Consider the following 18,218-nt stretch of genomic DNA (forward strand, 5'->3'; position numbering starts at 1 on the left):
AGCCTGTGGTTCTGGATGTCTCGTGCAGAAGAAAGTTGCCTGTTGATGGAGGAGGCAAACAAGTCTATTTGAGGTGTACCCTACTGGGGGGACCAGGTCCAGGAAGACATCCCTCTGTATCATCCATTTGTGTGCCTTCATCATGGTTCTGATGAAGGAATCTGCCCGAGAATTCTGTAGTGAAGCTTTGTCAACCGCCTGTAAGGTTACTTCCTGAGAAGTGGCCAATTCCCACACCAGGAGAGATAGTCTGCAAAGCAAATAAGATTTGGTCCCCCCTGCTTGTTGAGATACCACAGCTCTGTGGTATGGTCTGTAAAGATTTGTATGGGTCCTGGTTGGAGACTGGTTTGCAAGGCCCACAGGGCCAACAATATTGCCCTCATTTCTTGGATATTAATGTGTTCTTTCCTATGTGGCCCTTGGCAACACTCCCTGCAAATGCTGGTGTCCTAGAGTTGCTCCCCAGCCCCAAGTCTGAGACATCTGTGTACATGATCCATTTGGGTTGAAATGGTTGGAGGGGAAGACCCAGGGTTGAGGTTCACCTGATTCAGCCACCTATGAATTTCCTGTTTGAGGCAGGGCAGGAGGGGTACCCTGTACTCAAGGGGGTGGGAGTGCTGGACAGTGGATGCCATGTAGCCCAGGAGCTTGAGGTACTGCCTTGGGGTCAATTCTGTGGTCTGAAGGACCAGAAGTAGGTGCTGTGTCAAGCTCTCCACCTTTTTTTTTTGGGGGGGGGGGCGGATAGGCTTTCATGATGTCTGTACCTATCCTGCTCCCCAAGATGACAATGTTTTGTGCAGGTTCCAGCTGGGATTTTGGGAAATTTATCTGAAATTCCATGGACTGTAAGAGAGTAATGGCAACTTTTAAGTGTTGCAGAAATTTCTGTTTGCAGTCTGCCTGTTTGAGCAGGTCGCCAGTTAAGGGAATATCTGGATTCCTTTTGTCCTGCAGAAGGCAATAAGTAGAGCCAGACATTTGCTGAAGACTCTGGGTGCAGTGGAAAGCCCAAGGGCAAGGCAGAGAATTGAAAGTGAGAAGAAACCACAGAGAACCTCAGGTATTTCCTGAAACTGGGCCTTATAGGGATGTGAAGGTAGGCATCCTTGATATCCAAGGTGGCGATGAACCCTTGAGGGAGGAGGAGAGGAAGGAAAGTTGGCAAGGTCAGTATCCTGAAGGTTGGTAGCTGAAGGAAAAGGTTGAGTAGTGAGAGGTCCAGAATTGGCCAACAGGGAACATCTTTTTTTGGAACCAGGAAAATCCTGGAGTACAAGCTTCTTCCTTTTCAGACAGGGGAACTGTTTGAATGGTGCCTTGGTCCATAAGGTTGTCTAGCACTGGTTGTTAATAGGGGGAGCTGTTCTTTTGGGGGCTGTGGGATACACTGTTTGGAGGCATGAGCCAGGACATAAAATACCAGTTTTATATTACAGAAAGGACCCATCTGACTGAGGTGACAAGTCTCCACACTTTGAGATCGTGAGAGAGATGTAAAGAGAGGGGGTCTATATTAGATAATCGAACTTTCAAAAGTTCGAGGGTCATATGGTCGACACCATATGACCGAACTTTTAAAAGTTCGAAAAATCTAATAAAAAAACTACACAAATAACCTACTGAACGTTTTAAGCAGGGAGCAAGCCCCCCCTGCACCCCCACACCTCTTGCTCTTTAAATCCAATTCTGAGATTGCACTACAAATGTGGAAGCATCTGTGGTCACTATGGCTTTGGACTGAGGGAGAATGGACAGCCCTGTAAAAGCTAGTCTGACCTTATCCATCATCATACTTCTTGTATATGCCTGTGTGATCCTTATTTGAAAGGACATCTTCTGATAACGCCTTGACCACTGGAATGCTAGCATCTACTGGAGAATTTTCATAAGGTATCTTGCCAGGGGAAGAATTATGGCTGCTGACACTGACCCCAAGGCTTGAAGACTTGGTCGAGCCGAACTTTTGTGACAAACTCTGATGAGGAAGGAATCGCTCTGCAACAAAGACTCCTACGAAGGATATCTTTGGTTAAGAGATAACATACAAAGGCAAAATAAATACATGAATAATGAGAAAAGCATGGACTAACGGCTATAAAACTTACTGCATCATTTAATGAGATATCCATGCTCACATTTTACCATTACCTAGGTACTACAGTCACAGAAAGACTAGTAGGTCATCATTTGCTCTGTTACACTGGTATCAGGAAGGAGATGCGTAAATCAACTATTAAATTTCAAGATCAGTGAATATGAAAAACCAAGGTTCACAAGACACTGCAACAGCTCTAAATGTTAAATGATGACCCTACGCTACATCCCCAGAGTAAAGGGGGAAAAAAAAAAAAGACTATCTGGTACTAACCGATTTCATCCTTGATTTCTTCTGCTACATAAGGCACCTTGTACAGTAGAGACAGGCTCTGATTCATCCTCTCCTCAATAACACGGAGGTGTGTCATTACCTGAGAAGCACAAAAATAAATACATTCAGAAAAGGTGTCATTCATCTGAAGGAACAATGTGTGTGCTGAATAAGAACAATGCACTGAAAAAGCAGTCTTATTAGTGACAACATGATATACTGAAAACGGAACATTTCTAGCTCAGGGATACGAATAATGTGAATCAACCATTATAATCCCATTACATATCTTTCTAACACCAGAAGAAAATGCTGACTTGAATTGCTTTAAAATATAACACCACTCTAATGTGAGACAATACTGCTAACTATGCAAACTAAAAGTTAATGTACTTCCTGGTAGCATCTGTTTTAAGCAGGTGTAACCTCCACAACAATACAATACTGACTTTTAGCTCATCACATTTGGATGTTGTAAGCAAAGTAACAAACTACATACAAGCATGGCATCCTTTACAGATTCTGCTTTTCCTTCCCTTTAAAATAACCCTTAAAATGTCTGTCTCTGTATCACACACACAGACAGACAAACAGAGACAGACACACACACAGACAGACACACAGACAGACACACACACACAGACAGACACACACACACAGACAGACACACACACACAGACAGACACACACACAGACAGACAGACACAGACAGACACACACAGACAGACACACACAGACAGACACACAGACAGACACACACAGACAGACACACAGACAGACACACACAGACAGACACACAGACACACACAGACACACAGACACACAGACACACAGACAGACACACACACAGACACACACACAGACACACAGACAGACACACACAGACAGACACACACACAGACAGACACACAGACAGACATAGACACAGACAGACACACACACAGACAGACACACACACAGACAGACACACACAGACAGACACACACACAGACAGACACACACACAGACAGACACACAGACAGACACACACACAGACACACACACAGACACACACACAGACACACACACACACACAGACACAGACACACACACAGACACACACACAGACACACACACACACACACACACACACACACACACACACACACACACACACACACACACACACACACACACACACACACACACAGACAACAGATTATCTGACTTCTCTGCTCACCTTTTTAGCTTTCACAAAATCTTGCATTACATTTATCTTTGGTCAGGTGCACCTACTGCTACTTTCAGCTGTTGATTCTGGATGTAGCTGGCTCACAAGAAAAAATTGCATGAAGATCATTCTTTTGGATCCAGACCCCAGATCCATTTTATCCTTCTTTGCTTTTCTCTCACTTGGAGACCTCAACCTCACCTTGTACCTCACACCCAAAGGGGGAAATCCCCTGTACAAGGTTTTGTTTGAATGGCCAGTGGAAGTGGAAAGCATATGAGTTGCAACACAAGAAATATGGAGAAGGACAACAGAACAGAGCTGTCAGTGATGCACAGTAGCATGGCCTAACAAAAGAAAGCAGCTAGTTCCTGGAATGACTGTAGCAATTCAGAGAAGTCATTGCAGGTGCCCTTCCAGGAGATTCAAGCTATAAATAAGTTACAGTTATTTAAGGAATACAAGGACTCCAATACTAACTGGTTACAGAAAGTGGACAGTAAAAGTTTGCTGACAATTTTCCAAAAAAGATGTTCAAGTGGGTTCACTGTTGCAGTCCTGTGCATTAAGTACAGTTTTGTACCTACCATAAATGTAGATGTTAGAGTGTATACACTGCTGCAGTCATTACACTTGGGTTATCTTGCCGTCAGGTGGTTCCCCAGTTGGCCTGAGTTCCAAAGTCTTGGTCCGGCGTCTGTTGCTGTCGCCTCCTCCCTGACGTCAATGCGACAGGGGTAAATAAGATGCAGCCGAGGCCATTTTCTTCAATTTTTCTTGCCCCAGATCTCAGGTGCCCCCAAATAGGTAGGCAATTCAAATTGCTAATAAAACATACATAAGAAAAGTAAACAACTTTCAGCTACCAGCAAACACTCCCCATAGTTAGTAAAGGGTAGAAGACAGATAGGTACCAGCAAGTAAGAGGGGAAGGAGGGAGGGTAACCTGGACTGCAGCAGTATATACACTCGAACATCTACATTTATGGTAGGTACAAAACTGTACTATGTTCATCGTGTTACACTGCTGCAGTCATTACACTTGGGTAGAATCCCAAAGCTGAGGTAGGGTGGCTGGTTCTAGAAGGAATTAGGGGTGGCTATAAGGCCCTGCAGCACTGCAGTGGCGAAGCCAGCTCTGGATATAGAGTATAGCGGCAGATGGTAATGCTTGGTGAAGGTATGCACAGAACTCCAAGTTGCTGCTTCCAAAATATCCTCGGTAGGTACTCCTCTGAGGTAGGCAGTTGAAGTGGCTGTTGCCCTGTTGGAGTGAGATCTAATGCTGCTAGGTACAGGTTTCCCATGGTGTGTATAGCAGAAACGTATACAATGTCCTATCCATTTTGAAATAGTCTGTTTTGAAATTACTTTTCCCTGTGCTCCTGCAGCATATGCTACCAATAATTGCTCAGATTTTCTGAAAGCTTTGGTTTTGTCCAAGTAGAAGCATAACTGCCTGTGAATGTCCAAAGAATGCAGTAGTCTCTCCCCTTTATTCTGTGGTTTTGGATAAAAAGTTGGCAAATGAATAGTTTGGTTTAGAGCCACACTGGATACCACCTTTGGCATAAACGTAGGGTTAGTGCTTAGACACCCTGTCCTGGTGGAAAATGAGGAAATGTTCCACTGCCATTAGTGCCTGTAATTCTGAAACTCTTTGTGCTGATGTTATTGCCAGGAGCAGAGCAGTTTTCCAAGAGATATATTCTAATTCTGCTGTGTTAGCTGGCTCAAAAGGAGGTAAAGTAAATTTTTCCAAAAACAAAGTTGAGGTCCCAAGTTGGAGTAGGTGCTCTACAGGGCGGTCTTATGTTTTTAGCCCCTCTGAGGTATTGTCTTAGCAATGGATTAGGGAAAATTGGTGGATCCGTGTTGTAATGAGCAGAGATGGCAGAGACGTTGATCTTGATGGATGAGAAGAGGAGGCCTCTGTCCAGCATCTCAGTTAAATATTGTAGTATCTGAGGAATGTTTGGGACAAGAGGGTCAAGGTTGTGAGCCTGGTTCCAGGCACAGAATCTCTTCCATTTATCCGAATAGGCTTTCCTGGTACTAGGCCTTCTGGCCTGCAGAATGACATCCATAACAGATTTGGAGAGAGGCAGCTTTCTTGACTAAATAATCTTCCATGCAGCTAGGTTTAAGGACTTTAGCTGGCTGTGTAGTATCCGATTGTTGTGCTGAGTCAGCAGATGTGGGATTTGAGGTAAAATCCAGGATGGTCCTTGTGCTAAGTTCTTTAAGATTTGGCACCAGTGCTGGTGTGGCCAGTATGGTGCAATCAGGATCATCTTTGGCTCTTCTTGCCTGGCTTTTATGAGTACCTTTGGCAGGAGAGATAGTGGTGGGAAGGCATATACTTGTAGGGTTTTCCAGCTGAATGAGAAGGCAAACACTTTCCATGCTTCTGGATGGTAACGCCTTGTGCAGAATTTCTGTAGTTGGCAGTTCATTGGGGATGCAAAAGTACAGTTTTGTACCTACCATAAATGTAGATGTCCGATAGGTATGCATCTGCAGTCATCACATATGGGTTTGTCTTGCCTCAGGCAGCCCTTCGGTCGGCCGGATTCCAAAGTCTGGGTCCGGCGTCGGCTGATGTCGCCCTTTCCCCAACGTCAGAGCACCTGGGGTATAAAAGCGTCAGCCGACGACATCTTCCTCAGTTTTTCTTGCCCCAGATGCCAGGTGCCCTCTAAGGAAGGCTAAATTTGGAGAAATACAAAAAATTCCAAACATGCACAGTAAAATAAAAACAAATACACCATAATAGATAACCCCAGCTAGCTATAAGAGGGATAAACACCCAAGAAATACCACAGAGGAGAAGGAGGGAGGGTAAACCTGACTGCAGATGCATACCTATCGGACATCTACATTTATGGTAGGTACAAAACTGTACTATGTCCTTCAAGGATGCATCTGCAGTCATCACATATGGGTAGAATACCATAGCCAATCTGGGGGTGGAGGATCTATGTAAAGGATGGTGTAGCTAAAATGCCCTGCAGGACTGCCGTAGCAAAGCCTGCTCTGGATCTGGAATATAAAGGTAAATTGTAATGCTTGGAAAATGTATGCACGGAGCTCCATGTAGCAGCTTCCAAAATGTCCTTGGTAGCCACCCCTCTTAAGAAGGCTGTGGAGGTGGCTGTGGCTCTAGAGGAATGCGGTCTAATGTTAGCTGGCACAGTTTTTCCATGAAAGGAGTAACAAAAACGAATGCAATTGCCTATCCATTTTGAAATTGTCTGTTTGGAAATTGCTTTTCCTTGTGCACCAGCAGCATATGCTACCAACAGCTGGTCAGTTTTTCTGTAACTTTTAGTTCTGTCCAAGTAGTAGCGCAGCTGTCTGTGTACGTCCAGCGTGTGCAGAAGTTTCTCCCCTTTGTTTTGTGGATTTGGAAAGAAGGTAGGCAAGTGAATAGCTTGGTTTAATGAGACCCTGGATACCACCTTTGGCATAAATGCAGGATTGGTTCTCAATGAGACTCTGTCCTGATGAAAAATAAGAAATGGCTGTACTGCCATGAGGGCCTGTAACTCAGATACTCTTCTTGCTGAGGTTATGGCCAGAAGGAAGGCAGTCTTCCAAGACAGGAACTGTAGTTCTGCAGATGCTGCTGGTTCAAAGGGAGGCAGTGTTAGTTTTTCATACACGAAGTTAAAGTCCCAAGTAGGCAGTGGTTTCCTTGGAGGATTGATGTTTTTAATTCCTCTTAGAAACTGCCTTAGGAGAGGATGAGAGAAGACAGGTGGATCAGTATTGTACTCTGCTGGAATTGCTGAAGCATGAATTTTAATGGAAGAGTAAGACAGGCCATTGTGGAACATTTCTGGCAAGTATTCCAGGATATGTGCCATGTTCATCTCTGTCGCATCTAGGCCCTTTGTGGTGTTCCAAGTGTGAAATCTTTTCCATTTTGCTGAATATGCCTTTCTTGTGGAAGGCCGGCGAGCTTCCATGATGATATCCTTCACTCTCTGGGATAGCTTATCCTGAGGAGGAGTCAAGGTATTTTCCAGGCTGTTAGTTGCAAGGTTTTCAGGTTGGAATGCAGAGTTTTGTAATTGTGCTGTGTCAGGAGAAGTGGCCATTGAGGAAGAGGCCATGGTTTCGTGCGTGACATGCTCTTTAACAGTGGGTACTATCAGTGTTGTCTTGGCCAGTCCGGAGCTATCAGAATCACTTTTGGCTGCTCTGTCCTGATCTTCAGTAAGACCTTGGTCATTAATGGGAGAAGTGGAAATGCATACACTGTTAGAGTTCTCCAGCTGAAAGAGAGGGCGTCCACTTTCCATGCTTGTGGGTGGTATGTCCTTGAGCAGAATTTCTTCAGCTGATGATTGTGGGGGGAAGCAAAAAGATCTATGTCCGGACTCCCCCATGATTGCGTTATCTGTAGAAAGATGTCTGGGTGCATCCATTCGTGTGCATCCATGGTATTTCTGCTTAAGCTGTCCGCCAGTATATTGTCTTTTCCTGGCACAAACTGGGATTGCAGCTCTATGTTGAGTTTCAAGGAAAGTTCCCATAGATTCATTGCCAGTCTGCAAAGAGGATAGGAATGGGTGCCTCCTTGCTTATGTACCACATAACTGTGGTGCTGTCTGTCCTTATTAGTAGGTGGCCTTGATGCAGAAAGGGTTTGAAGGCTTCGACTTCATGTATCACTGCCAGCATTTCCTTTTGGTTTATGTGCATGCGTAGCCCTTTTTGTGACCATATACCTTGAATGCATCTGCCCTCCATGTGCGCTCCCCATCCGTGGTCTGAAGCGTCCGTTGTAATGGTTTGGCTGGCTATTGGTTTGCTGAAGGGCAGACCCCTGTTTGACTGGCTTGCTTGAGACCACCACAGAAATTCCTTTTGAAGGCATGGAATGAGTGGTATCAAAGTTTCCAAGCTGTGGCTGTGCTGAGTCCATAAACTCCTTAGGTACCATTGTAGTTTCCTCATATGTAGCCTTGCTTGTGGAATCAGAAGGATGCAAGAAGCCATGTAACCCAGGGCCTGCAGGATTTTCCTTGCAGTCAGCTGAGTTTGTCTTGTCAGATTTTTGAAGTAATCTGGTAGTTGACTTTGTTTTTCTTCTGTGAGGAAAGCCATTTGGGTGGTTGTATCTAGATTCGCACCCAGAAAGGTTATTCTTTGGGATGGTACAAGTCTTGATTTGTGAATGTTGACTGTAAATCCCAAGGCCTGAAGTAGGTGAATGGCATAATTCAAGTGTTTTACCAAAGTTTGTTGGCTGTCCGCTTGTATAAGGAAGTCGTCCAGATATGGGTATATTTGAATCCCCTGAAGTCTGCAGTGTGCAATTACTGATGCCAGGCATTTCGTGAATACTCTGGGCACAGTAGATAAGCCAAAGGGCAATGCTGAGAATTGATAATGCTCTGAACCTGCAAGAAATCTGAGGTGTCTTCTGCAACTTTGTCTGATAGGGACATGCAGGTATGCCTCCTTGAGGTCTAGAGTTACCAGCCAAGACCCCTTGCCCAGCATGGGAAGGAGTTGCTGTAGAGTCAGCATCTTGAACTTTGGCACAATGAGATAAGTATTCAGTGCGGACAAGTCGAGAATAGGCCTCCATTGCTTTTCTTTTCTTGGAACAAGGAAAAGTCTGGAATAAAATCCTTGGCCTTATTCTGAGAGAGGAACCTTTTCTATAGCTTTCATTTGCATTAAGCTGGAGATTTGTTTCAAAGCCTCTGCCCTTTGATTCGGTGGCAGGTCTGGCACGCCTTTTTTTTTTGGTAATGTGTGAAAATGGAACCTGTATCCTTTGTCTATTATTTATAGTGTCCATTTGTCCCTTGTAATACTGTGCCAATTTTCTGAGAATAAAGAAAGCTTTCCGCCCAAGGGTGCTTCCAACTGAGCCCTGGTTGGCGGTGTCAAAGTAAAGTCATTGAGCCTGTCCTTGTGCAGCAGTTGTAGGTCCTGCATTACCTCTCTGGTTGGGAGGCTGCCATTGACGTCCTCTGTAGGAGCCTTTAGCTTGCCCTCTACCTCTGGCACGCCTGTTCTTGCCTCTCTGAAACCTCTGTGTGTCTGGAAAGGACCAATTCTTGGAAGGCCAATTCCTGCTGAATCTTGGTGGTTGGACTTGGAGAAAATCTTTGACTGTTTGTACAGATTTTGCCTTTTCTTCAAATTTCTTTAGGACCTCCTGAGCCATGGAGCCAAATAACTTTTGCTTTTCCAGTGGAGCATCCAGAAGCTTTGCTTTAACATGGTCTGGCAGAGATTGTTCTTTCAGCCAAGCATGCCTACATATGACTGCGCCTGTCATAGCTGACCTACATGAAGCTTCCAATGCATCATAACCACATTGCAAGAAATGGTTGCTAACCTGTTGGGAGTAATGTACCGGATCCTGAAGTGATTTGCGATCTAGGGGTTCAGGTGAAGACAGTTTTTTATGCAATTCATCTAACAAATACTCTTGGTACTGTATCATATGAAATTGACAATTTAATGCCCTCATACAAAGAGTAGCAGAAGTATACACTTTTTTACCCCATCTCTCTAAAGCTCTGGACTCCCTCTCAGAGGGGAGAGGATTTTTAGTAGTGGCAGCTGCAACCCCTTTAGGGCCCTGGGAAATAGTCTCTGGATCAGCAGAGTGGGCCTTGTATAGGAAAAGATGCGAGTCCGGGACCCTGTAGTACCTATCGGGTTTGACAGGAGCCGGAGGGAGAGAATCAGAGGTTGTGCTAGACTCAGAGTACACATCATCAATGACATTCAAAACAGGAGGAATAGCCAAAGGTCTATGCTGAGGCAAATGCAAGAAAGTCCTTAATCTCTTCCTGGAATCAGAGAATTCTTGGCCCTGCCATTGGAAATGCTCTCTCATAGTGTGAAGTGTCTCCCCAAAGGAAAACTCTTCAGGAGGGGAGGCCGAGGGAATAGATTCCTCAGCATCAGAATCCTCGTAGGCCGAAAAAGCCTCCTCCTGGTGGTCCGAGAGAGTAGAGCCATCAGAGGGCTCAACCCTGGGCCTTTTGTCTGGAGGAGGTTGAGAGCCCCTGTCCGGATGAGGCTGAGAGCCCCTAATTAAGGAGATAAGGTCCTCTGCTAAGCTTAGAATCTGTGAACCTGTAGTGTGTCCCTGAGGGATAACCTTGGGAGGCAAAGCTTTTGAGAGTTTAGCAGCTTTAGCCCTACAGAATGCCTTAATGGACATGGATGCAGGAGGCCTGGCTGCACTACGTGCTGGTGTAGTTTTGTCTAAAGGAATGGTGTCGGAAGGTTCCAGGACACCAGTTTCTGTTGGAAATTCAATAACAGACTCAGCCGGGGCCTCCGGGGCAGAGGTAGTCGGTTGAGCGGTTTCGGTGGTTGGAAGTACCAAGGACTCTGTTTCAACAGAGACCGAGACACTCTTGGTAGGCCTGGCCGTGGTTTCAGCCGAAACCGCAGACCGCGTGTGTTGGTCCTTGTCCTTCCGTTTCTTAATTAAATGTGAAGTCGGAGTCTCCGACGGCATATTGTACGAAAAACTAGCCCCAAAAAATTCCTCTGCAAACTCCGCCCGACGTCTAAGAGTGCGTTGGTTGAAGGAAGCACAGGCTGAACAGGCCGAGACGTCGTGGTCTGGGCCTAGGCAGGGGAGGCAGTAAGAGTGGAAATCCTTGTATTTGTTTCCCACAAGTTAAGCAATTATTAACTTTATCTGACATCGGCTGAGGCAAGAAAGAGTCCCCAACGGGGTACTTAGCTTTTTGAAGTCTTTGGTAGCTGAATTACAGGAGCTGGCCGACCGGCACTTGCGAACTGCTTCTGCTTCGGGCACCACACGGCAAGAAAGACTGAGGAAGATGGCGTCGGCTGACGCTTTTATACTCCAGGCGCTCTGACGTCGGGGAAAGGGCGACATCAGCCGATGCCGGACCTAGACTTTGGAATCCAGCCGACCGAAGGGCTGCCTGAGGCAGGACAACCCATATGTGATGACTGCAGATGCATCCTTGAAGGACATCAGATCTATGTCCGGGCTCCACCATTTATGTTATCATTCTGAATATTTGTGGATTCCATTCTCATTCGTTGGGATCCAAGAAGTTTCTGCTTAAGTCGTCTGCCAGTGTGTTTTTCTCTCCTGGCAGGAATTGTGCTTGCAGATGAACTTCATAGTTTAGAGCTGTGTTCCACAAGGTCATGGCTTGTCTGCAGAGGGGGTAGGAGTGAGTGCCCCCTTGCTTGTTTATGTACCACATAAAGTACAGTTTTGTACCTACCATAAATGTAGATGTTCGAGTGTATACCCTGCTGCAATCATCACAATTGGGTTATCCTGTCGCCAGGCGGTCCCCACAGTCGGCCTGAATTCCAAAGTCTTGGTCCGGTGTCGTTTGCTGATGCTTCTTCCCTGACGTCAGAGCGCCAGGGGTATATAGGAGGCATCCGATGACATTTTCTTCAGTTTTTCTTGCCCCAGATGTCAGGTGCCCCCCCAAAATGGTGGTCAGAAGATAGTACCAATCATAATTGTTTAGCACAAACAAAACACCCCTACAGCTATAAGCAAATACACCACAAAGGTAGTATCAGATTTTAAGGCGTAGAAAGGTTTTAGTTAGTCAGGTCAGAGGGGATGGAGGGAGGGTAACCTGGACTGCAGCAGGATATACACTCGAACATCTACATTTATGGTAGGTACAAAACTGTACTATGTTCATCGTGTTACCCTGCTGCAGTCATCACACTTGGGTAGAATCCCAAAGCTAAGGATGGGAGGTGGAGTCAAACAGGGTTAGAGGAGGCTAGAAGGCCCTGTAGAACTGCAGTGGCGAAGCCAGCTCTAGTCTTAGAGTAAAGTGGTAAGTGATAGTGTTTGGTGAAGGTGTGTACTGAACTCCAAGTTGCAGCTTCCAAAATATCCTTGGTTGGTACCCCCCTGAGGAAGGCTGTAGATGTAGCTGCTGCCCTGGTAGAGTGGGGCCGTATGCTTGCAGGAACTGGTTTTCCATGGAGGGTGTAGTAAAAACGAATGCAATGTCCTATCCATTTGGAAATGGTCTGTTTTGATATAGCCTTTCCTTGTGAAGCTGCAGCATAGGATACAAAAAGCTGGTCAGATTTTCTGAAAAGCTTAGTTTTATCCAAGTAGTAACGTAGTTGCCTGTGAATGTCCAAGGAGTGCAGGAGTCTTTCTCCTTTGTTCTGTGGATTTGGAAAGAAGGTGGGTAAATGGATGGTTTGGTTTAGAGCCACACTGGATACCACCTTAGGCATAAAGGAGGGGTTAGTTCGTAGAGAAACTCTGTCTTGATGAAAAATGATGGAAGACTCTACTGCCATTAGTGCCTGAAGCTCCGAGACCCTTCTGGCTGAAGTTATTGCTAGCAGCAGGGCAGTCTTCCATGATATAAACTAAGTCAGCTGAGAAAGCTGGTTCAAAAGGAGGTAGCGTAAGTTTTTCCAGAACAAAATTGAGGTCCCAGGTTGGTGTAGGTGCTCTCCTGGGGGGCCTAATGTTTTTGGCCCCTCTGAGAAACTGTCTTAGAAGCGGATGTGAAAATAAGGGGGGATCCATGTTGTAGTGGGCTGAAATAGCTGAGGTGAGGATTTTAATAGATGAAAAAGAAAGTCCTTTGTGTAACATCTCAGTTAAATACTGTAGAATCTGAGGTATGTGTGGCTGAAGGGTATTTTGGCCTTTAGCTTGGCTCCAGGCGCAAAACCTTTTCCATTTGTCCAAGTAGGCCTTCCTGGTGCTGGGCCTCCTGGCTTCCAGAATAACATCCATAACAGCTTGAGGAAGAGGAGCTGGCTGGTTGCTTAGGAGATTCGCCAAGCAGCCAAATTTAAGGTTTTGAGCTGGCTGTGGAGAATCTGACTGTCTTGCTGTGTGAGCAAATGAGTAATTTGTGGAAAAATCCAAGTCATATTCCTTAGTAGTGGGTACCAGTGCTGGCGTGGCCAGTCTGGGGCCGTCAGTATCATTCTGGGTCTCTCCATCCTGACTTTTGGCAGCTCCTTTGTGAGAAGGGGCAATGGAGGGAAGGCATATACTGCCAGGTTTTTCCAAATGAATGAGTGCGTCCACTTTCCAAGCTTGTTGGTGAAATGTCCTTGTACAAAATTTTGTTAGCCGATAGTTTAGGGGGCTGGCAAACAGGTCTATGTCTGGGTGCCCCCATTTTTGAGTTATCATTGCAAATACTTGTGGATCCAGTTTCCACTCGTGGGGATCCATGATGTTTCTTCTTAGGTCGTCTGCAAACGTGTTCTTTTTCCCTGGCAGGAGTTGAGCTTGTAGCTGAACTTGGTAAGCCAGTGCTGTGTTCCACAAGGTCATTGCTTGCCTGCATAGAGGGTAGGAGTGTGCATCCCCTTGTTTTATGTACCACATTACTGTGGTGTTGACCGTCCTTATTGCAAGCTGTCCTGGATGTAAGAGGTCCTTGAAGGCTGTCAGGGCATTCTGTACAGCTAGCATTTCTTTTTGATTGATGTGCAGGTTCCTTTGATCTGCAGTCCATATGCCTTGAACGCACCGTCCTGCCATGTGTGCCCCCCAGGCATAGTCTGATGCATCTGTTGTCATAGTTTGCCTGGCTGGGGGCAAGGTGAAAGTCTGACCCTTGTTGAGGTGACATGCCTGTGACCACCATAGAAACTCTTGTTGAAGGCAGCGAATGAGAGATATCATTGTGTTCAAGATGTGGCCGTGTTGAGTCCATACACTTTTTAGGTACCACTGTAATTTCCTCATATGCAGTTTTGCAAATGGTATTAGTAGTATGCAAGATGCCATGAAGCCCAAGGCCTGCAGAATTTTTCTTGCAAGGAGTTGGGTCTTTGTTCCCATTGTCTTGAAGTATTGAGTCAGCTGTAGTTGTTTGTCTGGCGTCAGATGAGCCATCTGGGCCGTTGCATTCAAGCTGGCACCCAGGAATGTCATATTTTGCGAGGGTACTAGTTTTGATTTCTTTTCGTTTACTGTGTACCCTAGGCAACTTAGAAGGTATTTTACAAAAGCCAGTTGTTGTAAGAGGATGTCCTTGCTTTCTGCTTGGATGAGGCAGTCGTCCAGGTATGAGTATATTTGAATTCCTCTTTGTCTGCAGTATGCAATTACTGGTGCCAGGCATTTTGTGAAGACCCTGGGCGCAAGTGGATAAGCCAAAAGGCAGTGCAGAGAATTGGTAATGGGTTGAACCTGCAATGAAACTGAGGTATCTTCTGCAATTTTGTCTGATAGGGACATGCAGGTATGCCTCCTTGAGGTCCAACGTTACTAGCCATGCTTTCTTGCCCAACATGGGAAGAAGCTGCTGTAGTGTTAGCATCTTGAATTTGGGTACTTGTAAGAAGGTGTTTAGAATTGAAAGGTCCAGAATGGGTCTCCAAGCATTGTCCTTTCCGGGGACTAGGAAGAGCCTTGAGTAAAATCCTTGGCCTTGCTCCTGTGTAGGTACCAACTGAATGGCTCTCATGTCCATGAGAGCTGTAATTTGTTTTTGTGCCTCTGCCCATTGATTTTGTGGCAGGTTTGGCATTCCTCTTATCGTTGGCAAGGTGTGGAAATGGAATCTGTATCCTTGTGAAATAATGTCTAGGACCCATTTGTCCTTTGTGACGATGTGCCAGTTGTCTGTAAAAAGTGCTAATTTTCCTCCCAAGGGTTCTGCCAAGAGAGTTTTGCTTGGCACTTTGAGGTTTAATTCATTGTGTTTGCCTTCTGGTAGTTTGGGACCTGTCTTCTCCTCCCTTCTGTGTTGCAGTGCCCTACTGTCGAGGTTTGTAATGGGTTTGTGCTTGTCCTCTGCCTCTTGGGCGTCTATATTTACCCCTCTGCGGTCTGTCAGTAGCTGGAAAGGACCAATTTTTTGTTGGCCAATTTCTGCTGAAGCGTGGGGGCTGGACCTGTAAGAAATCTTTTGCCTTATCCTCAATTTTCTTTAAGACTTCTGCTTTAGCCGCAAATAGGACATCCTGTTGTAAGGGAGCATCTAGTAACTTTGCTTTAACATGATCAGGCAGAGTTTGTTCCTTTAACCAAGCATGCCTACGTATAAAGTACAGTTTTGTACCTACCATAAATGTAGATGTTCGAGGATCCACATTGCTGCAGTCCTTACTATTGGGAAGTCCGCTGTCCAGTCGGCCCGAATACCAGAGTATATGGCTGACGTCGGTCAGGGCGCATTAGACTGACGTCAGTACGTCAGGGTACTAATGCGCATGACCGACGTCATATCCTCAGTCTTTTCTTGCCCCAGATGTCAGAAGACCCTAAAAAGACAAGGCCCAAAATACCTGCACCAAAAGGTGTACAATATATACAAAAATATATATACAAAAATAGCAACATATAACCTCACCTACACAACCAACCCTAAACACAGAGGGAAGGAGGGAGGTAAATTGGACTGCAGCAATGTGGATCCTCGAACATCTACATTTATGGTAGGTACAAAACTGTACTATGTTCTTCGTTCCACATTGCTGCAGTCCTTACTATTGGGTAGAATCCCAAAGCAGAGGTAAGGGAGGCTGGCAAATCATAAAGAAGTAGGAGCTGACAACATGCCTTGCAAAACAGCTGTGGCAAAACCAGCCCTAGACTTAGAGTAGATAGGAAGGTGATAATGCTTAGAGAAAGTATGCACTGAACTCCAAGTAGCTGCCTCCAAAATATCCTTAGTTGCCACCCCTTAGAAATGCTGTTGAAGTGGCAGTAGCCCTAGTGGAATGAGGCCTAATCCCAGCTGGAATCTCCTTGCCATGATGGGAATAACAAAATGCAATGCAAAACCCAATCCACCTAGAAATAGTTTGTTTTGACACTGGCTTGCCCTCTTGAACTCAAAGCAAAAGAAACAAACAACTGCTGAGACTGCCTAAAATCCTTAGTCCTGCTTAAATAATAACGCAATTGCCTGTGTACATCTAAAGTGTGCAAAATCTTTTCCCCTTTATTTTGGGGGTCTGCATAAAAAGTAGGCAAATGAATAGTTTGGTTTAAAGCCACACTAGAAACCACCTTAGGCATAAAGGAAGGATTAGTGCGTAATGATACCCTATCCTTATGGAAAATCAAAAGGGCTCTACTGCCATAAGGGCCTGCAACTCAGACACCCTTCTTGCAGAAGTAATAGCCAACAGAAAAGCAGTCTTCCATGACAAGTATTTCAATTCAGCAGTAGCCGCAGGCTCAAAAGGTTGTAGAGTAAGTTTTTCCAACACAAAATTGAGATCCCAAGCAGGAGTAGGAGCTCTACGTGGGGGTCTTATATTCTTTGCCCTCTAAGAAACTGCTTGAACAAAGGATGCGAAAACAATGGTGGGTCACAATCATAGTGAGCTGAAATTGCTGCAGCATGAATCTTAATGGAAGAGAAGGACAAACCTTTGTCCAATAACTCAGTAAGATATTGAAGAGCCACACTCAAATTAGGCTCAGAAATCTCCAAATTCTTTGCTGTACTCCAAAATAAAAATCTCTTCCATTTTTCTGTACACTTTCCTTGTACTAGGTCTTCTAGCTTCCATAATCACATTTAAAACTTGTTGAGGAAGTTGAGACCTGCTGTGTTTCAACACAGAATATGCCAGGCTGTTAGATGAAGAGAGTGAAGCTTGACATTGAGCAGATGACCGTCCTTCTGAGATAACAGATGAGGAATCAAAGGTAAAGGCCATGGAGGCTTCCTTACCAGACTCCTTAGTAGTGGGTACCAGTGTTGCCGAGGCCAATCTGGAGCTATCAAAATCATCCTTGGCTTGTCTTGTCTGACTTTTAATAGCACCTTTGGAAGAAGAGGCAGAGGTGGAAAGGCATACACATGAAGGTTTTTCCAACTGAAAGACAGAGCATCCACTTTCCAAGCTGTGTGATGAAACCCCTTTGTGCAAAACTTTGGCAGCTGGTGGTTTAGTGGAGAAGCGAACAGATCTATGTCTGGAGTTCCCCATGACACTGTCAATTTCTGAAATACATGAAGATCCAGTTTCCACTCGTGGGGATCCATGATTTGTCTGCTTAACACATCTGCTAAGGAGTTCTGTGCTCCTGGCAGAAACCTTGCCTGAAGAGTTAATTGCAAGCTTAGCAGTCTCCCATAAAATCATTGCTTGCCTGCATAGAGGATAAGAATGTGTTCCCCTTGCTTGTTGATGTACCACATGACAGTTGTGTTGTCTGTTAGAATCAACACCTGCCCTGGAAGAAGTAACTCCTTGAAAGCCATTAATGCAAACTGGACTGCTAACATCTCCTTCATGTTGATATGTAGATGCTGTAGTCTGGCAGGCCACTTGTCTTGTATCCACTTTCCATTTAGATGAGCTCCCCAAGCAATGTCCGAGGCATCTGTCGTTAAAATCTGACTCGCCTCTGGCCGGGTCACAGAGAGTCCCTTGTTTAGGTGACATTCCTGAGCCCACCACAAAATTCTTTTTGAAGGCAAGGTATTATTTGAATGACAGTGTCCAAATCCTGGCAGTGCTGTGTCCATACATTTTGAGATACCATTGTAGCTTCCTCATATGCAGTTTGGCATTGGGAAGCACCAGAATACAAGATGCCATGAACCCTAATGCTTGAAGGACTGTCCTTGCAGTCAGCACGGACTGATGAGATAGTTGATGGAAGTAAAGTGATAG

General features: G+C 45.3%; 1 protein-coding gene across 3 annotated transcripts in view; it reads right to left on the reverse strand.

Moving 5' to 3' along the window:
* Nucleotides 1-18,218, reverse strand: part of APLP2 (amyloid beta precursor like protein 2) — a 1,432,335-nt gene that overhangs the window by 539,552 nt on the left and 874,565 nt on the right. For all 3 annotated transcript variants that reach the window (XM_044081082.1, XM_044081081.1, XM_044081080.1), the window contains one exon: nt 2,378-2,477. In XM_044081082.1, the coding sequence (XP_043937017.1) occupies nt 2,378-2,477 (100 nt within the window). The remainder of the gene's footprint in view (nt 1-2,377; nt 2,478-18,218) is intronic.

This window comes from Protopterus annectens, chromosome 8.part0 (genome assembly GCF_019279795.1).
Source record: "Protopterus annectens isolate FY-2018-M chromosome 8.part0, PAN1.0, whole genome shotgun sequence".
Classification (NCBI taxonomy): domain Eukaryota; kingdom Metazoa; phylum Chordata; order Ceratodontiformes; family Protopteridae; genus Protopterus; species Protopterus annectens.